This window comes from Chiloscyllium plagiosum, chromosome 15 (genome assembly GCF_004010195.1).
Source record: "Chiloscyllium plagiosum isolate BGI_BamShark_2017 chromosome 15, ASM401019v2, whole genome shotgun sequence".
Classification (NCBI taxonomy): domain Eukaryota; kingdom Metazoa; phylum Chordata; class Chondrichthyes; order Orectolobiformes; family Hemiscylliidae; genus Chiloscyllium; species Chiloscyllium plagiosum.
In genome coordinates, this window is record NC_057724.1 from 45,195,216 (window position 1) to 45,220,172 (window position 24,957).

Genomic DNA, 24,957 nt, shown 5'->3' on the forward strand with positions numbered 1-24,957 from the left:
GGTTCATTGTGGCAATGGAGGAGGCCAAGTAAGACAGAAGCCACCAGTCTGGTACAAGCATTGAGAAAGGTCTTAGACTGTAGACTTAGAGACTGTATTTAATAACCTACTATGAACAATTGTAAATAAAGGAGCGTTACTTAAGGAGTTGGAAGAACCTTATGTAGAGATAAGAAGCAAACAGTCTTTGAAGCCATCTGCAGCTTAAGTTATATTCCAGCCTGGTATCTCAGTGTGCAGGCAGTAGTCCTGATTTAAAGCACAAGATAGAACAGTTCCTACTCAAAGACATAGATACTTTAACTGATTAATCTACGTGCTCTCTATCTTTCTTGTTGAATTACTGCAATAGCCACAATTTCTAACAAGAGAGACCAGCTTGGCCTGGCCCACTCTCATTTGAGGACTACAAACAAAATGTTAACATCCTTGAAGTAGGGGAACAGATAGAATAAAATCAGGATGGAACTCAGTATGTATGTGAACAGTGAGAATCAGGATCAGTTGTAATGGTAGCAATGCTGGATGCAATGTCACATGTTAATGTCAATGTTACAGTGCAACGATGCTTATTTAGTCAGGACTTGGAACTTGGTCAGGTGGGAGAGAGTAGTGAAGAAAGAGAAAGAAGAGAGAAAGGAGAAAAATGTTATTTAAAGAAAAGTACTGATGACCAGTGGAAAATAGAAAACAGAACACCTTCAAATGTAATTTCAATTTATTATATTATTATACCCACATATTACCACAGATTCTTCGTCTACTTGATGTTATATTTTTTCAAGTTAGATTAACCTTAAAAAAAAATTTAGGTCAACAAAAGAACCTGACATACTTATTATTTCTTTTATTATCTGTCCAAAAATGAAATCATAGCTCAAATTTCCACTTCTCGTTTCTTAAGTTCAGTTCGAAAAAAACAATAATGGCATCATGCAAGTTGAATTCAACAATATTGAGATCCATTGATTTTGCACCAAAAAGCTTTATGACATCTTAATAAAAATTAAATACCAGCTAATCAAACACTGAAATATATTACAACATGTAAACATTGAAATGCAAATTGTGTCAGAAAATAGCAGCGACAAAACCATTAAGTAATGGTAGAAGGTTGTAGAGATTTAAAAATATTATGAATGAGGTGAAGGCATACAACCACACCTCAAATTTTTAAGGTTTATTCATGCCTTTTTGCTCAACAGATCAATTGTTTCCAGTGAGAAAATTACAGGGAGAAGATGTTATGCACAACTGAAATGTGGTCCAGTTAGAAATGGAGTGATCAATAGCTATCTTGTCCATCACTCAGAATAACAAAGGGTTAAGCCTAATATTGATGTCAAAATATATTCTTCTCTGATCACAATGTTCAGTTAGCCCTTTATCAGGCTGCTAAATATAGCAGGTAAATGAAAGTGAGGAATGAATTCATAAATGGTCTCACATTGTAATAGACAAACTTCACTGATATTTCACCCATTTCAATTAGAACTTCAACTTTTAAAAAATTACATAAAGTTTCCAACCATGTCAGGTGGCTAGATGACGCAATCCTTGAAGCAGCATCAGCATATTTAAAGCACACCAATGCAATTTACTGTTTGTAGTTAGTAGGTAATGCCTAAAGTTTAAATTACTGTCATTAACTGAGGGGTACTTAATATGTACAACAAATACATTGTTGGTGCACAACACAGCAGCAGGTGGTTAAACACAAGAAGTTATGATATGACTTGAGGGAAGCTTCAACATTTATCTAAAACATCGTTTGCCTCCTACTTGTTAATACTACAGCAATAAAACAAGCGCATTTGGAATGTGGGGTATGTACTGCATACAACAATCCAAATATTTGAAACGTGAGACAAACAACCTAAAAAGGAATCTACAAAAAATAATTCCTCTATTGATAATTAAACAGCAATTACCTAACTGAACAATTTGACAGATACATTTCTACTATGGCAATAATATTACAATCCTACAGGTGCAGACGAGTCTCTAACCAACTTTAGCCAGATGGATGTTATGGCTCTATTTAAGATCCTTTCATATGGTACTTATTTTCTGAACGACCTCAGTTATGGCATTTCTTAAGGGAAGTAAATGCAGCACTTAGATTCTGAGCAAAACCTAATTTCCTCAAAGTGCTCCATACATTAGTGTCAGTTTAAGCATGAGAACTGGCAAGCTCTTAATTGAAACCTCTTGCAACTGAATTTTTTACACCTGCTAATTAATGTGGAGGGAGGGGGAATCACCTAAACATTAAATTTAAAGAGTCCTTTAAAGCAAAATGGATGTAAAGACCATCCTCCATATTACTAACTGCTAGGGTTAGCAAGTCTCAATATATCTCAGGAGCTATCTAGAACTATTGTTCCTATGTCAGATCTCTGACCAGTATTTCTTCAGGCCTGTTCACAGCACATTCAACTGGTAATATTCAAATGTAGGAATTCAGTTTGACTTATTGTGTAGTCAGGAAAAAAACAGGAACTATTTTAAAAGATATGCAAAAATTAGGTGAAAGGGTTCTTATTTATTTAACTGGCCTCTACTCAGAAACTTCCTAGGTGGCATTTTGAAAACAAGTCAGAAGTCTCACAATAGGTAAGATCATAAGCTTTTGGAGTGCTGCTCCTTCATCAGATGAAACCTATCACCTGATGAAGGAGTAGTGCTCCAAAAGCTTGGGATTTTAAATAAATCTGTTGAACTATAACTTGATGTTGTGATATTCTGACTTTGTCCACTCCAGTTCAACAATGGCATCTCCACATCATTTTTGAAACCAGAAGCTCACTGTAAAGGAAAATTATGGGTACAGAGAGCTATTCCATCATTCTTTGGTATAAAACATTGGAGTGTTCCTGAGAATCTCTTCAACAAAATAATTATGTGAAACAGTATGCTATGGATGCTGAAAGTCTAGATTAACAGAAAATGCTGGAAATTCTCTATAGCTCAGGCAGCATCTTTGAAGAGAGAAACTGTGTTAACAGTTCAGGCCAATGGCTTTTCAGTTGTAACCTACAGTTCCAAAACATTAACTCGTTTCCCATTTCACAGATTCTGCAAGACTTGCTGAATCCTTTTAATTTTTTTTCATATTTCAGCAAAACATTATTCAGGATGGAAGAGAAATAACATTGAAATTACATGTCCAGTGTTGTTGAGAAACTTCAAGCAGGAATAGACTACAGATGGGACACAGAAAACTACCATAGAAATGTAGAGGGCCAAATGAAAGTTGGGATACAAGAATTTTAAGAAAATAGATTTTGTACAAAGATTTGAAATGGCTTCTTTAAAAAGAATTTAAGATTCAAATCTGTAAAGGCATACATTCAGTCATTTTACAAGGTGAAAATATTTGAAACAGACAAAAAGGCTTGATTCATGTTATCAAGTCTTCTAAGTGCACTATCAATTCAGTTGCTGATTGACAAATAATATTTTGGCAGTAAAGGTCAAGATTAAGTCTTTGTGCACAAAGTGCTATTTCACTTAAGCTTCTTGCCTCCCAGTTGAGACCGAAGTAGCAGGGAGCCTGGTATCCATTCATTAGGATTTGACACCATGTCTTGCCAGAGAGCTATCTCTTCTTCTGTAGAGTCCATCCATTCTACTGGGATTCCATAACTATATCCTGTAAAACATAAGACCTAAAGCATTAACGGTATGAAAATTTGCTAACTCCACTGAACTCACACATACACAAATGAAATTTATATGACTCCTTCAGCTGAGGTGCTGGGTCTGCTGCTGTTTGTGATATATATAAATGACTTGGATGAAAATGTATTTGGGTGGGTTAGTGAGTTTGAAGATGATACAAAGATCGATGGAGCTGTGGATAGTGTAGAAGGTCATGAAAGGATCCAGCGGGACACAGGTCAGTTTCAGGCAGGAGCGAGAAATGGCAGATGGAGATTAATCTGGGTAAGTCCGAGGTGCAAATGTTACAGAAAAGTATACAGTTAGTGGCAGCACCCTGAACAGCATTGATGTACAGAGGGTTCTTGGGCTTCAGGTCCATAGCTCCCTGATAGTGGCCACATAAGTAACAGCTCATTGTTCAGATAATGCCTCTATCAGCATTACTCCTTGCAAGGTACACCTTTCCAACTGGTTCTGCTTAACTCTAGAAACATTCTCACTCTGGACCGGCAGCATTGACATTCCACTTACCATCTATAAAAGGACAGCAAAGGATAATGCAGCTAATTACAAGGCTAGTGCACTTCTGGCACATGTGAGTTCAAGATCCTCATTTGATCCCGACTCAGACTCCAGAAGCCCACAGTAAATCCAGTTCAGTATATTGGAAAGGAAGAGAAGCTGTCTATCCAAACAACTACTAAAATGCAATATTAAATTAAGCATTGATATATGGGAAATCTCTTGATGAAGTGAGTAGTCGGTAGTGAAAGATCAACAAGAATCAACAATAGTGGTTCGTAAATGTGGCCTATTGTATCATAATGAGAAAACTGGATCTCAGTTTTCTGTATCTGCAGTTCCAACAAATTAGTATTTTGCACATGTGCTGCTGAATCCTGAAGGGTAGCTGAAAAAGTTAAGCTATGCTCATGCATATGTAGTTGCCTATTTATCCTATGTCACTAGATGGCATCAGGTTATTAATTATGTTGCATTCAGGCACAATAATTCTCAACTCCATCAGCAGTAGAAAGCGCAGAAACAATAATAGAGATATGTATCATTTTTTATGAACATGCATTGTGACGATAAACAGGATAGGGAATTATAAACATGTCACTACGAAATATAGCAAGTTAACCAATGTAACAAGTGTCACATGCAATGTGAGTCTGACTGCATTGACAATATAGCATTTTCCACGATCACAGCCTAATCCTTTTCAACTGCCTATTCAGGATGTAAGCCTGCATATGTTGGTTTTTCCTGAAAGTTTGGGATGGTGGAAAGATTGCAGTTTTTCTGTTCCCTGTTTTGTATGCCTGTAATCTCAATTCTGATAATCCCTTTGGCTGTTGTCTCAGAATCAGCATCCTTTAGCTAATGCTTGGTACTTAGCTGAACCCCCCAACCCACTATTTACACATGTGAATCAGTTAAAGGCTATTTCTTTTTGCTCTTCATGTACAAAATATTGTCCACAACCTTTCTTGCTTCTTTCCAGTAAATTTCTGGAAAACTGTCCTTACTGCCCATCCCATGTCCAAAAACAACTAGGCCATTTAAGACACAAATTTCAATGTTTCTTTCTGCACAAGGCAGTTTGTAATGGTTTCTCTGATTCCAATATGATTGCATGAACTAATATATCATTGTCCTTATTTCCAAATCTGTTCATGGACTTGTCCCACCCAATCACCTCTAACCGTTTCCTCCAGTCCTTTATACATTACGTGTTTGACCATCATTTATCTCATGTCCTTTTGTAGGAATCACTGACAGGAGACAATCATTCCCCACTCAACTAAACTGTGCAGCTGTTCATGCTGGGGGTCTATAGCCAGGTCTACAATCTTTCCATGGAGGACATCAAGTTCCACCCACAACAAGCACAAAGAGAAATGATATGTTTACCTGTGCCAAACCCCAGCCTGAGTCCACCCAGAAAATGATTAGTCAGTTTTTCATGATCCCATACTGTCAGTTCAACACAGGCTTCTTTCAGATCCTCTGTTCTGAAGCCATCGTATACAATAGTATGATTATAAATAGGGTTGGTATCCTTCTTCACAATCCGAGTCTTCTGGTAGCTCTTCTTACTTGTGTCAGGAAGCACATAACTGAGGGATAAATAGTGAGGCAAGTTAAACCGAACAGAATAGATGGAGGAATAAATTAGGTATTGCAGAGGACATGACAAGTAAGTGGAGTAAAGCTTGATTCAGGCAATGGGAAGAAAAATGGTTTAAGACTTCTAAAATTCCAATTTATTTCATAAAATTAGCCTGGTATCATAACTGATTTATTTCCTGATGCAGTTGAGATTGTATATGTCGGCAGGGGTGGGTGAGCAAAGGATGGTGGTGAGGAAGAAAAGAAACATTGTAGTCAAGGGTGGGGCTAGAGGGGAAAGGGTGTGTGGCTATTAAGGGTCTTGGTCCCTTCAACCCCTAAGTGGTACAGCGTGAGTAAGGATAGCTACCGTTTTGGTTGAATGGGTGAGTCTTGTTGATAAACAATAGGAAGTTTATTGTATTACTGCAACAATTTACAGATTCCACGACTATACTCGACATTATGATAGGACTGTTCTGAGCAAATTGACGTCAGCTCTGTCTTGTATAGCTCTTTCTTTACTCTGATGAAATAGGTGATGCTTACTGTATTCAATAAAGTATGAGCGCTTTCAGATCCATATACAAGTGTTAATTCGGAGATGTCGGTGTTGGACTGGGGTGTACAAAGTTAAAAATCACACAACACCAGGTTATAGTCCAACAGGTTTAATTGGAAGCACACTAGCTTTCAGAACGACGCTCCTTCACAATCACCTGATGAAGGAGCATCGCTCCGAAAGCTAGTGTGCTTCCAATTAAACCTGTTGGACTATAACCTGGTGTTGTGTGATTTTTAACTATAAACAAGTGTGTGTGTGTCTGTCTGTCTGTCTGTGTGTGAGAGTAAGTGAGTATATCTGTGTGGAGAGATGGTGGTCTTAAGGGACAGAGATCACAGTTTTGATGGAAAAATTACAGATTCCACAAGGAGAGATCAGGGTGGACTGGGGGTTTGCAATGGTTCAGGTGTCATTAGGCATGGGGCACATAACAGGGTATCGCGGAGGTTGAAGTCTGGGCAGAAATAATCCTTGTCAGGGGATGAAGATCAGACCCAAGGAGAGATCACAATTCTTGGGGTACGGTGGGGTGAGATTATAGTCAGATGCAGAGAGAGATCCTGGCCTGAGGAGGGTTAGGAAAAAGAGAACACAGTCAATTGGGAATGATCCTGGTTTGGCTTTAGAGACCCGACTGAGGAGAAATTGAGGCCCTAGCCAGTGGAGAGACATCTCGGTCTCTGTGGAGGCAGATTATCCTCTGGGGAGGGACAGATTGTGGTCCTGAGGGGAGATCACAGTCTAAGCTTGAGAAATCTTCATTCTTTTTTGAAATCATTGAATCCCTACAGCATGGGAGCAGGCCAATCAGCCCACTGGGTCCACACTAACCCTCCAAAAAGAATCCCACTCAGACCCATCCCCTCATTTAGAAAAAACCTCCCCACCTATTTTTGGAGGGTTAAACTTTTCAGTATCTTCTATCTCATTCAGGTCCCTTTAGTGGTGGAGCTTCAATGATATGTGCAAAGCATGACTCCAGACCACTAAAAGCTTAAACAGTTCCACAGATATCACCTGCCTAAGTAGGCCAGAAACAATGTGCTTTTATCCTCTCTGTACTGTGTGTGCACTCATTGACCTGATGTTGGGAATGGGGTGCAGCTCCCAGGCCCTTGCAACTGACTCCTGTGGCCACAGTTCCTATACTCCTCTTCCCATTATAATACTCACCTTTAGTCTGGGGCCCCAGAACAATCTTGGGTCTCTGGTGGATACAGTGCAACCAAAACCCATACTTTTATTGCTGCTGGAGATATGAGAAGCTGCCACATTCTGATTGGGTGACAGCTCTCAATGGATGATATCTCCACCAGTGGGAACTTCAATCCTGGGGAAGGTTCAATGTTGACCACTTGTGTACCTGAAGGGCATCTGAACTTGTCAGGCCTACTCTACCCCATTTGTTTTCAACTTTGTGTCCTGACAAAATCCAGGCCAATATCTTGTTTACGAATGTCAATAAATACGTGGGACAATGAAATGAAAAATCCCCCTTTTGCTCCAAACCCCTTTGTGGATTTGAAATTGAAATAAATCTGTGAATTCAGTGAACAATTAGAGACAACTATTAAAATACCATTTCACAAATGAGTCCACTCCAGATGATCGAAGTTGGGGCAAATCCTTGGCATTTTTCATCCAAATATGTACCTCTCCAGTGGGAGGATCTCCAGCACCTTAATAAATTATTTAAAGTGCAAATTAGTCCTTTCAAAAGCAAATATTTCAACTTCCAAAACAAAAATGCAGTAAATTAAAATGACAATGTGGTATTGAAGAAATGTATCAAGGTTTTCTACTTTTTGATGGTTGATCAGGACTAAACTGTCCCAAGCAATCATAACAGAGCCCTAAAAAAAGAAGATTCCTCTCATGATCACCATGCTGCCATCAGACATCCTGCTATTTACAAGAAAACAAAGTAGGCTCCAGAATTAATAGGCCTGATTGCTCTTCTACAATGATGAATATTACAGACCCAAACTATATGTGAAGTACGTAACACAGGCAGAAGGAGTCAATAACTACCAGTATATATAGTAGCTTAATGATCAGATAACTTTAAAAACTTGCCCTACAGTTATTCCAGAATTATTTGCACTGTTCATTGCAAACCTGAAAATGATAAAATCTCAGTGTGGTAGCTAGATAAACTGTACAGAGGGGTAATAAAAGAACCTCTGCATTATTAGTCACTCAAATCTGTGCATTTCGCTTGGATGTTCATTTGATCATTCATTATTTAGCAGTAGTTAAAAAACAGCAATGTCTATGTCCCACTCAGGTTGAAATACACAATGTAACTATACAGAGTGATACTAAGCAAAGGAAAATGGTCAATCTAACAATGGGATTTGGGATCACAAATGTTCAAGCTAATTTTGAAAAACAATGTTTTTATTGAAATGTAAAAATGTCACTTGGGTCAATAATTGATCAATCTGGACTCGATCTTTTTGGTTGATCTGATCTGTTATATGCAGGTAACTCTTATACCATTCACCTTCTCAAAAGATCCCTAGGCAAACATCCTCACTACACCGTCTTTTATGTCAATGACTTTTCCAATTAACTTGTTCTGCAACTGGATCCAATAGTGCAAATATTCAGTCAAAGTTTACTATGTAGCCATTATCTGTTATCTTCTTGACATCATTCCTCAAGTGAATTATAAATTCACCAAAGGAACTAAAATTCCCTGAGTATATACTGGCATCCAATAATGATTTGTGGTTCTTCAACAAAAACAATAAAGTGTCTTTGTACAACATTAGTGAGCCAAGAGTAACTTTTTGGTAAGAAGATTTCTTGCTTAATGGTAAAGTGGTAAGGTGGAGATAGGAAGGTTCTTGTCCAGCACTGTTGCAAGTAAAGGAACTGTAAATTTCAATAAATCTTCCACAAAATTGAGGTAAAAGTCGACAATTGCTTAAATGCTCACAACATTTTTCATTTTACAAATGATTTAAGAATGAACAAAATCAGGTTAGTTGAATATTGGTGGATTGCTGCCACACATTGCTGGAACACAAGTTTAGATTTTTGCCTCGACTACACTAACCAGCTGAAAAACTGAAGCAGCACTGAGCAGACACTGCATATTCTGTTCACCAATTAGCCAGCAGGAGATGGAGAATAAGATATACCGACTGGAGTTTTCAAAGATCATTGATAAATCTCAACCAAATTGAGACTCAGAGAGAATATAACTGGAATCTAGACCATAAAAACACCAAATGAAAGACAGATCAATTTTTACCCAAAGTGCCGGGTGGTATATATTTGATAGCAAGGTTTATTTCTCCTCTGTGATCCACTCCAACTCCCATCGCTGGACACTGCAAATAAAGTCAAAAACAATTGAAAGTTGTGCAAAACATCATCTTCTGTTCAGTTAGTGGTGATTAACATATGCCCTTTGCTAAAAGGGCATGTAGACTGGAAAAGACTAACTTTCTGAGGTTGGTTTATATTATTTCTACAGCATGGATACTTGGAACTTCATGTCACTCAATGCATTATCAATGGTGAAGGGGAGATGTCATTTTGTGAAGTTAATGGTTGAGTATCGCAACTCTGACCAGAATTTCTAGATATTTCATTTCAACAATGCATGTGACCCTTCATCTCTGTACATAAGGAATGACAAATGCCTTGAGTAATGACTGCCCAATGAAACGAACAGACAGCAATTTAAAACATCAAGGCTGTTCTTTCCACAGAAAATGTGTAATCTATTCCATTATAGAGTCTCTAATCCAAAAAAAAAGATTCAGAAAAAGCTTTCCCCTTAAACCTGCCCACCCACTGAACAATACAAGGTAAATCAAGAGAAGTTCCACAATACTTAACACAACACCCTACATTTCACACCCTTGGTCAGTTGCCTTTCTTGCAATTAAATATCATTGATTTCTACAGTTCAGGAAGAATCTCATTCCACACAAAACTGACCATCCCAATCTGCACGTATCCTTACTGTCTCCAATTCTGCTGCCAAACCATCTCTCCCATCAGACCTCGACTATTTTGTTGAGAAGAGTGAGAAAAAGCGAGGACTGCATATGCTGAAGTATCAGAGTTGCAAAGTGTGGCGCTGGAAACGCACAACAGGTCAGGCAGCATCTGAGAAGCAGGAAAGTTGACATTTCTGTTGAAGGGCTTATGTCCAAAAGGTTGCTCTCCTGCTCCTCAGATGCTGCCTGACCTGTTGTGCTTTTCCAGCACTACACTTTTCGACTATTTTGTGAAGAAAACCAGCAATGTGAACGAAATACCTGAAAGCCACTTTTTGAGTGATTTTGATTTGCTATACTTTGGGGAAACAGAATTTTTCAAAATGGGAATGTCATTAAAAAAGCAATTAAATGCAAGCACAAATCAATTCAGGGTTAGAACTGAAGGGTGATCTACTTGGGAATGGACATGGGGAAATGGAATGCAATGTGGAATCTTGATTTTCAATATGGTAGGTTTTGTACTTTCTTTTTTCAAAATCCTAGCAATTTTCTCTATCATTGCTACGTGTTGCCCCAAAGTACCATTTTTCTAAAAGGCCACAAGATAGATCTGCAACAAGATTACAGTCAGGTTGGTGGCATTTAGTAAGTTACTTACCCTTGACTTTAGGAGATACCAGTTAAGTTCTCGATTACTCCAGTCCCAGCTGGCCAAATCCACATTCACCTCTCCCAGAAAGCTATTCCTGCCCAATGTGTCATTGTGCCAGACGGACAGATTGAGTTTTTGGATTAGGAGAACACTCTTCTCAATTTTGTACTGTGGGGGGGAAGGAAGGAGATATTGTTGTTTAAAAATTACATTATTTTCTAGTAGACTGCAGTTGTAATTAAATAAAGCACTGATATTTTTCAAAGCTTCAACAGTACGAATCCCTCAACCAATAATACTAGAAACCAAATGAGTTAGTTATTAATTCCATTCCATTCCAGTGCTATGGACTGTGCACATGTTGCATTAAGATTGCCATATCATCACATGACTAACTACATTATGACCACATCATCATGACCATATCCTAGAAGTCTGTGCCAGATATCCTTGAAGTTTCAAGGATGCCCATATCCTTGATAACTCTCAGGTTCCTCTTCATTCCAAGTGCTACTCTACCCAAACTTGACTCTGTTACAGAAGATCCTGACTGAGGCTGAGTGAAGATGCAATGCAACAAATTCTTACCGGAAGTACATCACTATGATTGAGTGCAGAAGCCTTAGGCATAACAATACAGACAGGACTTATTTTGACATTCTCTTCCAGATGAACTGAATTGGATGACATCACCATTCATTGCCTGTTAATGTGGTGATGCAGGAAAAGGAAGCAGCCCCTGTTTATTCCCAAATACAAATGCAGTGTTTTGCCTTTTTCTTTCTTCATTTTTCCTGTTGTGCAATAAAGTTAACACAAACAACTGTTGGAAAACTTCACAACATCTGATCCTCCCACATTCAAACATGAAAGGATGTAATGCTACAATAGGCATTAGGGAAGATGTAGCATTTCTTTAGATGGGTTCTAACACTGTATGGCCCTAATGAAGGGTAACGTCTCTAGCTTCATTCCTGTAGTGGCAGCTAAAATAATAGTCGATCAGACAGATGAAGATGATGATGGAAAGTAAAAGTATAATTATGAATGCGAGATTCTATTTACATTGAAGTGGCACCTATGCTACCTACATGACCTCTTTGAATGATATGATTTTGGCTTGTGAGGAATTCTTTTCTAGTATCTAGTCTATCACAGAAGCACATCCAAATGAAGTTTTTAACTACTTAATGTTTTGGTCTTAAAAACTATCTACTGTCTTCCAATCAATGCAAAAAACTGCAAACATCGCCCATTGTACCTTCAATACTTCATTGTAGAGCGGATTAATGTTTCGTCTTTTGACAGAGGTCTTCCTCTTGCCCATACGTGCCTTGTCTGGAAGCAAGTAGGTCTTAACATACCTGCAATTACCCAAAACAACCTGCTTTAGCTGTTTGAATTATAATGCAGCATTGCATTTCAAACAGTAAAAGAATGTTAAATCTAACTTTCTTTGCTCTTCTTTGGATAGAAGTAGTTACTCAAGAGCACCAATGACCCATTGATATAAGAAAGGTTTCTCAGTTGTCTCTAGGTAAAGATGAGCTAAACGAGGGTAAGGAATGCTTCTGTGTTAGGATAGGAGACAATAATGTCAGTAGCACGGGTCCCATTGCTGATCAGTATTCAGTGACTCTTGCATGTGTGGAGACATCAGACAGGGATAGGATTACTAAATTGAATTTCACATGTAAAACAGCACAGCACCAACTTATTTCATCTTAAAAGGTTCAATATGAATGCAGGTGTTCAGAAAGTAGCAGGCACAAAAATTAACTTATCAGAGTGTCTAATAGGAGCAGGGTGCAGCAAAGTAGCAAAATGAGAAGGTGCTGTGTACTGTGCCATTCATCTGACAGCAATTGATCTGAACAATGCTATCTGCCTGGTTTTGGGGTGTGGTGGAAAGTGGGCACAAGAGTGTGAAAGTGAAGGGGGGAAAGCAGAAACAGGAGTAGAATTAAATAGGGGAAAGAAAGTTGTCAGAGTGTAGATTAGTTTCCTCTCAGTGTCATGAATGCCAACACATAAATAAAAATAATGTAAAGGAAAAGAAACAGTAGAGAAAATATTGGTTTCTAAAAAGAAGCTTGAAAACTGTTATCTACTTACGCATCAGTTCGACCCTTCTTCTCATCCACTACAGCCAGATCCTTACACTGACTCACATAAATCTGGAACTCTTTGTTCTTCTCATTGTAATCCAAAGCAAACTGGACTGACCCCTGAGCATCAATGCTTCCGAAATCACCACTGTAGACACTCATGATGCTTCCACTCACCTGAAGGTGGCATTGATAGACACTTATTACTACTTCAACCATTATGGCCTCACTCAGATTGGCAGATTTATCTGCAGAGGAAATATGCAAGTCATCACTATTACACTGAATTTCTACAAAGGTAATGTTGATATCGAAGTATGATAATTCCATGAAATGGTGAAATTTCTCCTCAGGAAGTATAACTCAGATTTATAAGCAAAATCATTAGCATAAAATATCAAAAATATTCCTTATGGTCTAACAAAATATTTAGTGAATTATTGCTTGCTTAAATAACAATAAGGGCATCACAATGTTTCTAGTGATCTTGAATCCAAGATAAACTTCGGATATTTGTTCTACTTTGCCATGCAGTGCCATACATACTAGAAAAAAAACACAAGTTGACAGGACACATGAAAATGATCATTCAAAAGCAGGGCTTACATCTAAGAACAACTAGTTACATGTCTATTTCATAAGGAAGGTACATGCAGAGTTCTTTCACTGGTACCCAAAGGGAAATAACTAAACGTATCAACCTCAATGGGGAGATCCATGAACTGAAGATATGAAATGGTCAATGCATTTCTGAGAGCAGGAAAGATGGAGGAGTGGATTGGAGAAAGAGATGCAAGTCAAATGCTCCAGAGAATAATTCCAATTGTTTTGCATTGAAATATTGTCAAGAAACACCTAGAAGAAATTTAAGGTACATCCACTCCTCTTCTCCATTATGCAAGAGCACTTTTCCGAATTATTACACATGAAGTGTAAGAAGGATTAGTCTGGTAATTTACCAGTGAACTTTGGTAGGTTGGATAGCAGGAGCAGATAGGTGGTGAGTTCAGGGAGAGGAATGTTAGGTTGATTATGAGCTGAGTCTTTATGACACTACCTACCGTTGCTGTCTGTCATGTATGCACAATAGTCCATCGGTCAATTTAGCATGGAATTCTTGCAGTTTGTAACATGCAGTTTGCCATTTAAAAAGATTTGACTGGTCAGTAATTACAACTACGGGAAACTGCACCACTCATTAAATTATGTAGCAATCAATGCTCATACTGAGGAATTACTGATGAGTGGAAGAATGGTGACATAAATTCTTCTAAAAGTTAGCAATGGCCGATAGCAAGACACAACTCAGGTTACTCCCCAATAACATACAAGGGAGTTCCTCGCTCATGAAATTTGAAATTCAATTAAAATCAGCTCTGGCAGGCACTGCATACCACTATGTCACCTGTTACACAGAGTGAGAAACCTATCAATCACCCACTTTGCATGGGGTTCCAAAGTTCCTATCTACAAAGATGTTAGCCCTGACCCTTTGCCTTATTCTGCCTCGTGGTACTCCAAACTGTACAGTTATATTCCCCGAGATCTACCGTTTGTTGTTTATGGCAATAAATATTATTGAATATTGTGAATTGACATTTTCTAGATGGTGTGGTAGAAGTATTCAGTAGCCTATGGCTCAGGAAGACCTTGGAGTTCATTGATTGTCAATTGCATATCTCTTGCCTCCCACGGCACTCACAGACTGAAATTTACAAGCGGATTTATTTATATTCCAACTTAGAAAATTAGCCAAACCAGCAGAGAGGGGCAGCTACAGTTGTCAAGCCCTCTATTTCAAACATCTGTGTATTCAAAGATCTGGCTTTCTGCATAGACAATAAACAAATAAATTCATACTGAAGACACAGATGCCATATCTGAGGAATGGCTGGCATCGCTGGGAGTCTTCCTGTGCCATCCAATGTTGAAGCTGACCTCTGAAGCAGAGTCTGATTCACTCTGTCAAAACAAGATCAATGGAATAATGTAATTCAATATCTTTCAGCTTAGAATTACAGAAAATGCACAAGACCTTGAATCATAAATCTGAGGCAAAATAAACTAACAAATTTATTTGAGCCTTCCTTACCATCCAAAAATTATTTATTTTGTAAAATTCTTGTTGCCCCACTTATTGCTTACAGTGGTATCACTGACAGACAACACAGTTAGTTGGTCAGTTTAAAGGTTACCTGGATTCACTTTGGCTGACCACTGGTTGGAAGGGACAGGGGAATATAGGCCTTGCTTTTGAGTTGAAGCCAAATGCATTAGGCTTGCATGAAGAAACCATGCCACCTTATTACTCAACATTATAAAAGCAGTTCAAAGTTTGCAAATCAAAATACTTCAAGCGATTGATTTATTGTTATATAAGGAAATACATCAGTCATTCTACACCAGCAATACCTCTGAAAGGTCACAGAGTGAATGACCGTTGAAATACTTTTTAATGGTTTGATTGAGGATGGAATATTAACCAGTAGAGCACTAAAACTTGATACTTAAATAATGCCAAGAGTGCGGTGCTGGAAGAACACAGCCAGTCAGGCAGCATCCGAGGAGCAGGAGAATCAACATAAGCCTGCTCCTCGGATGCTGCCTGACCTATTGTGTTTTTCCAACACCAGACTCTTAAATCTGCTCACCAGCATCTGCAGTCCTCACTTTCTCCTACTCAAATAATGCCATCCACGTGAAAAGGCGGATGAAAATTTTGGTTTAGTGTCTTGTTTGTAATGTTTTCTGAAGACCTGCTTCAGCAATCGAAGAAATATTCAAGTCTTGGAAAGATAGATTTTAAAGTTACTTGTTGAGAGCAAAAACACATTTTACCTTGAAGGAAGGTTGCAAACGTAGTGTCAGCAATGAAGGTTATATACAGTAAATTCTAATGATCAACAAAAACTATAGTAGGGTGAATATTGAATGATTTAGAAAAGTTTAGTAAATACCTTACAGAGCAGTAGTGATTAATCTACAGATTTTGCGTTTTGTCTTCTTCACTGCAGTGATACAGTCAGTCTCCCCAGTACATGGTATGCACCTGCCTGCTTACCAGATTCCAAGCTTTGCAATTACCCTACATATCCTAGCATTTGATCATATGCAGGATTTAAACAAAGTTCATCCATGACCTTGAATAAAAGTATGAAATCATTTTTGCCTATGTTAATCAACATTACAATATTTCCCACGGATTCTATAGTGGACTTGACTCAAGACAATTGATCCCACCTCCCTGAATCTGCTTCACTATTGTCTAAATAATTCATCTTATTTGGTGTATTAAACTTTGAATAAGGCAGGCTTTCTGAACATATTACTTTACTGTCATTTAATTAACTCAGATAAATGTAACTAGTGACTTCATTTAAGGTTTGGGCTCAGGAGATTTTTTTTTCAAATGCCAAAGTCTCATTACGGTTCGACAGCTCAACATTTTTGGGGGCAATTAGTACCATTCATCTAATGCATATGGCAAAAGTGAGGACTGCAGATGCTGGAAGTCAGAGTGTGGATTAGAGTGGTGCTGGAAAAGCACAGCAGGTCAGACAGCATCTGAGGAGCAGGAAAATCAACATTTCGGGCAAAAGCCCTTCATCAATAATGCATATGGCCAGCCTTCACTATCAATGGTTCCTGCTCATAATTAGATTCCATTACCTCAGTCATGAGCATAGGAACAGACTTGCTCAGCTCCTTCACCCTTGAATGCTCCAAAGTTGGAATATTTACTGCAGGGGGCTTGTCATCAGCTGAAGAAACAGATTTGGTATTAAAATATGACAGTGTGATAGACATCAAGCAAGAATCACTTTGCTGCAATGACACAAGAAATTCCACCATACTTCAAAATCATCTTTAAATGTAACCTCATATACAGCTCAAAAAATACTCACCAAAATATCCATTTTTGAATAGAGGTTTAATTCACTCAACATGATTTAGAATGATGGTAATGCCTGAGCTACAGATATTTCATTTAAAACACAAGACTGAAATTGAAAGTGTAGGAGGAGGGAAGAGCTGATTGGTTGAAATCACAAGCAAAGGAGTACTGAATGCAGCCCCACTTGTGTCAAAATTCCCATTATGACAGATGTTAGTGATAAACGTGGTGGGGAAGGTGGGAGAAAAGACAAATAATCAGCTGGTTTGGCATTAGATGATACCAGCTTCTTCACACCATCTCAAAAATTAATCTCTGGGTGGGAAGGGCTTCTGACTCACTGCCAATTAAGGCAATCAAGTGGTCAATTAACAACCACTTAAGGTCCTCTTTCTGTCACCAGCAAAATAACTGAGTGCCCAGCAGGCAAGATATGTGGCAGCATTCCTAATTACTACAGTGGGGTACAGGTATCTGATTTGAGGTGGTTAGGGAGCGGGGGGAGCTGGATTTATTCCAATCTGGGATTGAGGACACAAGTGGGAAGCAGGATGTGGCTGCTGAAATCCCCACTTCTGTCTCTATATCCAACTTTCTAACACTTCTCTCCCAGTGAGCAACACCCTATGAATGCACCCCATTCCCATTGCTCCTGTTGTTTGGCACTGCTGAGCTGCCAATTGCCATGGCCTCCATATAGTGGCTGCCGCCATCTAATTGGCTGGCAGCTTCATGCAGGGTGAGACATTGTGTCCCTGGAAATGATTGACCAAATAAATTTTGATGTTTTACAAACAGTTCACATTACAGAAAAGAAAATTCAGGGTGGCTTAGAGAACATAAAGGTGGATAAATCTCCCGGACCTGATTTAATGTATCCCGTAACGTTGTGGGAAGTAAGAGAGGAAATTACGACAACCCTTGCAGAAATATTTGCATCATCTATAACTACAGGTGAGGTGCCTGATGGCTGGAAGATGGCTAATGTTGTACCTTTGTTTAAGAAAAGTTGCAAGGAGAAACCAGGGAACTACATAGACCTATGAGTCTGACTTCGGTTGTGGGTAAATTGTTGGAGGTGATTATAAAAGACAGGACTTATGGACATTTAGAGAGGCAAAAATTAATTAGGGATAGTCAGCACGGATTGGGTGAAGTAACTTGTGTCTCATAAACTTGATTACGTTTTTTGAGGAAGTTACCAAAAAGATTGATGATGGCAGAGCAGTAGACATTGTTTTTTTGGACTAGGCAAAAGTGAGGACTGCAGATGCTGGAAATCAGAGTCTAGGTAACAGTGGTGCTGGAAAAGCACAGCTGGTCAGGCAGCATCCGAGGAGCAGGAAAATCGACATTTCGGGCAAAAGCCCTTCATCAGGACTGTCCTGATGAAGGCCTTTTGCCTGAAATGTCAATTTTCCTGCTCCTCGGATGCTGCCTGACCGGCTGTGCTTTTCCAGCACCACTCTAAGCTAGACATTTTTTTTGGATTTTAGTAAAACCTTTGATAAGGTTCTGCATGGTAGACTAATTAGTAATGTCACATGGGATTCAGGGTGAGCTTGCAAACTGGATATGTAGCTGACTTAACTGCAGGAGACAGAGAATATGGTGTGAGGTTGCTTTTTGGACTGGAGTGGTCCACAGAATTGGTTCTGGGTCTTTTTTTTAGATTAGATTAGATTACTTACAGTGTGGAAACAGGCCCTTCGGTCTTCTTTAGTTTATCATTCATATAAATGGTTTGGATGACATTATAGAAGGCATGGTTAGGAAGTTTGCAGATGGCACCAAAATTGTTGGCATAGTAGACAGTGAGGAAGGTTTTTTAAGATTACAAATGGATCTTGATGAAGTGGATCAATGGGCTGAAAAATGGCAGATGGAGATCAATCTGGATAAATGCGAGGCATTGCATTTTGGTACAACAACAAAGGTAGGGCTTATACAATTAATGAGAGAAAGTGAGGGCTGCAGATGCTGGAGATCAGAGCTGAAAATGTGTTGCTGGAACATCGCAGCAGGTCAGGCAGCTTCCAAGGGATCAGGAGAATCGACGTTTCGGGCATAAGCCCTTCTTCAGGAAGAAGGGCTTATGCCCGAAACATCGATTCTCCTGTTCCTTGGATGCTGCGCTTTTCCAGCAACACATTTTCAGCTTATACAATTAATGGTAGGGCCTTGGGTAGTGTTGTAGAACAGAGGAGTGCAGGTACATAATTCTTTGAAGTTTGCCTCATGTATATACAGTGTAGTTAAAATGGTGTTTGGAACACTTGCCTTCATTGCACAGTCCTTTGAGTATAAGAGTTGGAAAGACATGTTGAGGTTGTACAGGACATTGGTGAGGCCTCTTCTGAAATACTGTGTCCTGTTCTGGTCACCCAGTTATAGGAAGGATATTATCAAGCTCCAGAGGGTTCAGAAGAAATTTATCAGGATGTTGCCGGGTATGGACGGTTTGAATTATAAAGAAAGGCTGAATAAGCTGGTGCATAAGAGGTTGAGGGGCGATCTAATATAAGTTTATAAAATAATGACAAGTATAGATAGAGTTAATGGTAGTTGTCTTTCCCCGAGGAGGGGGTTTTCAAGACTCGGGGGCACATTTTAAAGATGAGAGGAGGGAAATTTAAAAGCTGGCATAAGAGGCAAGGTTTTTACACAGGTAGTGATTCACGTGTGGGATAAACTCTGAGAAAGTGGTAAATGCGGGTACAGTTACAAAGTTTACAAGGCATTTGGATAGGTATATGAATACGAAAGGTTTGGAGGGATATGGGCCAAGAGCAGGCAGGAGGGACTAGTTTAGTTTGGGACAATGATTGGCATAGATTGGTTGGACGGAAGGGTGTGTTTCTGTGCTGTATGACTCGATGACTTTAAGTAGCCTGCAGATGACCAATGAAGGGGCTCATATGGCAAGCTTTGACCAGATGGCCTTTCTCAGTGAGCATGGGGGATCTCCTGGTAAAGATACTCATTAAACAGGGGGGAGGATCCAGTTGTTGTGGTCCACATCGGGACGAACAATGTAGGAAAGTTCAAGAAAGGTGACCTGTTCAAAGTTTGTGAGAAGATTTGTAGCTCGGCTGCTCATTGTTGTGGTTCTGTTTGCCGAGCTGGGAATTTGTGTTGCAGACATTTCGTCCCCTGTCTAGGTGACATCCTCAGTGCTTGGGAGCCTCCTGTGAAGCGCTTCTGTGATGCTTCCTCCGGCATTTATAGTGGTTTGTCTCTGCTGCTTCCGGTTGTCAGTTCCAGCTGTCCGCTGAAGTGGCCGGTATATTGGGTCCAGGTCGATGTGTTTGTGGATGAGTGCCATGCCTCTAGGAATTCCCTGGCTGTTATCTGTTTGGCTTATCCTATAATAGTAGTTCTGTCTCAGTCGAACTCATGCTGCTTGTCATCTGTGTGTGTGGCTACTAAGGATAGCTGGTCGTGTCGTTTCGTGGCTAGTTGGTGTTCATGGGTACAGATCGTTAGCTGTCTTCCTGATTGTCCTATGTAGTGTTTTGTGCAGTCCTTGCATGAGATTTTGTACACTATGTTGGTTTTGCTCATGCTGGGTATCGGGTCCTTTGTCCTGGTGAGTTGTTGTCTGAGAGTGGGGCTGTTGGTTTGTGTGCTGTTATGAGTCCTAGTGGTCTTGGTAGTCTGGCAGTCAGTTCAGAAATGTTCTTGATGTATGGTAACATGGCTAGTTCTTTGGGTTGTGGCATGTCATCATTCCGTTGTCTTTCCCTTAGGCATCTGTTGATGAAATTGCAGGAGTATCCGTTTTTGGCGAATACATTGTAGAGGTGTTTTTCTTCCTCTTTTCGCAGTTCTGGTGTGCTGCAATGTGTTGTGGCCCTTTTGAACAGTGTCTTGATGCAACTTCTTTTGTGAGTGTTGGGGTGGTTGCTTTCGTAGTTCAGGACTTGGTCTGTGTGTGTGGTTTTCCTGTATACCTTTGTGGTGAATTCTCCATTTGGTGTTCTCTGTACCATCACGTCTAGGAATAGGAGCTGGTTGTCCTTTTCTTCCTCTCTAGTGAATCAGATTCCTGTGAGTGTGGCGTTGATGATCCGGTGTGTGTTTTCTATTTCTGTGTTTTTAATTATTACAAAGGTGTCATCCACATATCTGACCCAGAGTTTGGGTTGAATTTGCAGTAAGACTGTTTGTTCTAATCTTTGCATTACAGCTTCTGCTATGAGTCCAGAGATGGGTGAATCTGTTTAGGGATTATCAGGAACTAGGAACTAAATTAAAGAATAGGTCCTCAAGGGTTATAATCTCCGTATTATCACCTGAGCCAAGTGCAAATTGATATAGGGACATGAGAATAAGGGAAGTAAACATGTAGCTAAAAGAGTGGAATGTGAAAGAGGGGTTCCTTTTCATGGGGCACCGGCATTACTATTGGAACAGGAGGAATCTGTACCGCAGGGAAGGTCTCCACCTGAACCAAGCCAGGCCAGTGTTCTAGCGAAAAGGGTAAATAGCGAAAAGGGTAAATAGGGTGGTCAACAGGACTTTAACTAGGAAGTGGGGTGGGGGGTCATCATGGAGACATGGTTGCAAGAGGGTCAGGAGTGGGAGCTAAATATCCAATGATATGTATCCAATCAAAAAGACAGACAGGTGGGCAAATGAGGGAGCCTATGGGAAACAAAGCAGCAGGTTAACATCTGTGGGGGTAGATTCAACTGCATGGAAAAATATGAAAAAGAAATGAAAAAAAAGGAGAACTCAGGAGCATTTATTAAAGTCTCCAGAATATAAAATAGGACAGAGTGTTTGGAAAGGGTTCAGAATCAAACTTCAAGCACACTGGATAAAGGGATGACAATTAGAAGAGCAACAGCAATACAGGACTGAAGGTGTTGTATCTGAATGCACATAATACATGAAATAAGATAAATGATCTTGTGGGGCAGATCGAAATTGGCAGGTATGATGTGGTGGGCATCATGGAGACATGGCTGCAAGAGGGTCAGGAGGAGTGGGAGCTAAATATCCAATGATATGTATCCAATCAAAAAGACAGACAGGTGGGCAAATGAGGGAGCCTAAGGTAAAGGAACCCTTAGGAGACAGTGACCATAATATGATTGAATTTACTCTGCAATTTGAGAGGGAGAAGGTGGAATCAGATGTAACGGTATTACAGCTGAATAAAGACAAATACAGAGGTATGAGGGAGGAACTGGGTAGAATTGACTGGGAGAAGAGCAGGAAAGACAGTGGAACAGCAATGGCAGGAGTTTCTGGGAGTAATTCGCAAGACACAGCAGAGATTCATCCCAAGGAGAAAGAAGCATGATACAGGAAGAATGAGGCAACCATGGCTGGCAAGAGAAGTTAGGGACAACATCAAAGCAAAAGAGAAAGCATATAATATGGTGATGGGCAGAGGATTGGGAAGCCTGCAAAGACCAACACAGAATAACGAGAAAATAAGTAAGGAGGGAGAAAATTAAATATGAGGGTAAGCTAGCCAGTAATACAAAAGAAGATTGCAAGAGTTTCTTTAGAAATATAGAGGGCAAAAGAGAGGCAAAAGCGGACATTGGGCTGCTGGAAAATAATGATGGAGAAGTAGTAATGGGAAACAAAGAAATGACTGAAGAACTCAATAAGTACTTTGTGTCAGTCTTCATGATAAAAGACACGAGTAATATCCCAAAACTTCAAGAGAGTCAGAGGGGGCAGACGTAAGTATGGTGGCCATCGCCAAGGAGAAGGTGCTAGACAAACTGAAATGTCTGAAGGTAGATAAATCACATGACTACACCCCAGAGCTCTGAAGGAGATAGCTGATTAGATAGTGTAGGCATTAGTGTTGATCTTTCAGCAATCATTAGAGTCAGGGAGGGTCCCAGAGGACTGCAAAATCACTAATGTAACCCCCCCGTTCAAAAAGGGAGTGAAGCAAAGGACAGGAAATTACAGGCCGATTAGCCGTACCTCAGTCCTTGGTAAGATTATGGAATCCATTGTGAAAGACAAGATTTCTGAATACTTGGAAGTACAGGGCAAGATCAGCATGTTTTCATCAAGGGAAGGTCTTGTTTGATAAATCTGTTAGAATTCTTTGAGGAGGTAACAAGCAGGTTAGACCAAGGAGAGCCCAATGGATGTTATCTATCTGGACTTGGAGAAGGCCTTTGACAAGGTACCCTCCAGAAAGCTGCTGAGTAGGATAAAGGCCCACGGTATTAGAGGCAAGTACTAGCATGGATAGAAGCTTGGCTGTCTGGCAGAAAGCAGAAAGTGGTGATAAAAGGGTCCTTCTTAATATGGCTGCCAGAGACTGGCGGTGTTGTGCAAGGGTCAGTGTTGGGACCACAATATTTCATTTTATATATTAGATGAAGGAACTGAGGGCATTCTGGCTAAGTTTGCAGATGATATAAAGATAGGTGGAGGGACAGACAGTATTGAGGAGGCAGGGAGGCTGCAGAAAGATTTAGACAGTTTAGGAGTGTGGGCAAAAAAGTGGCAGATGGAATACAATTTTGGGAAAATGTGAGGTCATGTAGTTTTGTAGGAAGAATAGAGGCAAAGATCATTTTCTAAATGGGGAGAAAATTCAGAAGTCTGAAGTGCAAAGGAACTTGGGAGTCTCAGTCCAGGATTCTCTTAAGGTAAACTTGCAGGTTGAGTTGGTGGTTAGGAAGGCAAATACAATGTTGGCATTTATTTTGAGAGAACTAGAACATAAAAGCAGGTATGTTCTTCTGAGGCTTTATAAAGCTCTGGTCAGATCACATTTGGAGTATTGTGAGCAATATTGGACCCCATACCTCAGGAAGGATGTACTGGCCCTGGGGCAGGTCCAGAGGAGGCTCACAAGAATGATCCCAGGAATGAAAGCCTTAATATATGAGGAGCGTTTAAGGACTCCGGGTCTATACCTGATGGAATTTAGAAGGATGAGGGGGTATATAATTGAAACTTATAGAATTCTGAATGGCCTGGACAGAGTGGACAGCTGAAGGAACAAAGTCATTATGAAAAGTTGATTTCAATCTTATGTATTTCCAAATTTTTGATGATGACCTTGACCCCATCACTACCTTTGTTCCTGATGTCAGTATAAGGAAATTAATGCAGCTTTCAATCATATTCTCTTTCATGTGAATAACACCTTTAATATGTAGATCACCTAAACTAAATTGATTTATTTCATGATGCTTTCATGGAATGAAAGCACTGTTGGCTAGACCAGCATTTGCCCTTGAGAAGGTGGTGGTGAACCACATTCTTGAATAATGACATTCCATCTATTGTAGGTATGTCTACAGTGCTGTTAAAAAGAGAGTTTGAGGTCTTCAAGTAAGTCATTTAATTGGAGCATTTTGTTATACAAGAAGCAAGGCCAATGTTTGACTATGTTAGTTATATTGCAGCCCTTGTTATGGTAGTTGAGAATGTTACCTCATTAGTAATGTAACAGATTCCAATGTTCTTTACTGGCATTGTTGGCATGGATCGGTCATCTTGGTGACAAACAGTCAATCAAATTATGGAAATCCTGGACACCCAACCAAGAAATTAAAGCAACAAAATAAATCATTTTAAATTCTTTGATTAATTTAAATTGTGATTTGCTTGAAGTGAAAGCAGAATCTCAAATACTCTTGCAAACACTTTTGTAAATTTTGGCTTAAAAACTTACTAATTAACCATTTAAAGGCTCTCCACATTCTTTCAAAGTCAGTTCTGTTGTTCAATGTTTTATTAAATTCATGATTCGGAGATGCCGGTGTTGGACTGGGGTGTACAAAGTTAAAAATCACACAACACCAGGTTATAGTCCAACAAGTTTAATTGGAAGCACACTAGCTTTCGGCGCGCCACTCCTTCATCAGGTGATAGTGGAGGACACAATTCTAAGACACAGAATTTATAGCAAAAGTTTACAGTGTGACGTAACTGAAATTATACATTGAATAATACCTTGATTGTCAGTTGAGTCTTTCATCTGTTCGAATACCATGGTA

General features: G+C 39.6%; 1 protein-coding gene across 7 annotated transcripts in view; it reads right to left on the reverse strand.

The window, feature by feature from the left end:
* Positions 1 to 862: 862 nt before the first annotated feature.
* LOC122557280 (synaptotagmin-like protein 2) overlaps positions 863 to 24,957 on the reverse strand; it is a 110,197-nt gene continuing 86,102 nt past the window's right edge. For all 7 annotated transcript variants that reach the window (XM_043704811.1, XM_043704812.1, XM_043704813.1 and 4 more), the window contains 9 exons: positions 16,738 to 16,829; positions 14,929 to 15,030; positions 13,076 to 13,245; positions 12,222 to 12,324; positions 10,967 to 11,128; positions 9,609 to 9,687; positions 7,926 to 8,025; positions 5,584 to 5,789; positions 863 to 3,655 (listed from right to left, as the gene is read on the reverse strand). In XM_043704811.1, the coding sequence (XP_043560746.1) occupies positions 3,510 to 3,655; positions 5,584 to 5,789; positions 7,926 to 8,025; positions 9,609 to 9,687; positions 10,967 to 11,128; positions 12,222 to 12,324; positions 13,076 to 13,245; positions 14,929 to 15,030; positions 16,738 to 16,829 (1,160 nt within the window). In that variant the 3' untranslated portion in view covers positions 863 to 3,509. The remainder of the gene's footprint in view (positions 3,656 to 5,583; positions 5,790 to 7,925; positions 8,026 to 9,608; positions 9,688 to 10,966; positions 11,129 to 12,221; positions 12,325 to 13,075; positions 13,246 to 14,928; positions 15,031 to 16,737; positions 16,830 to 24,957) is intronic.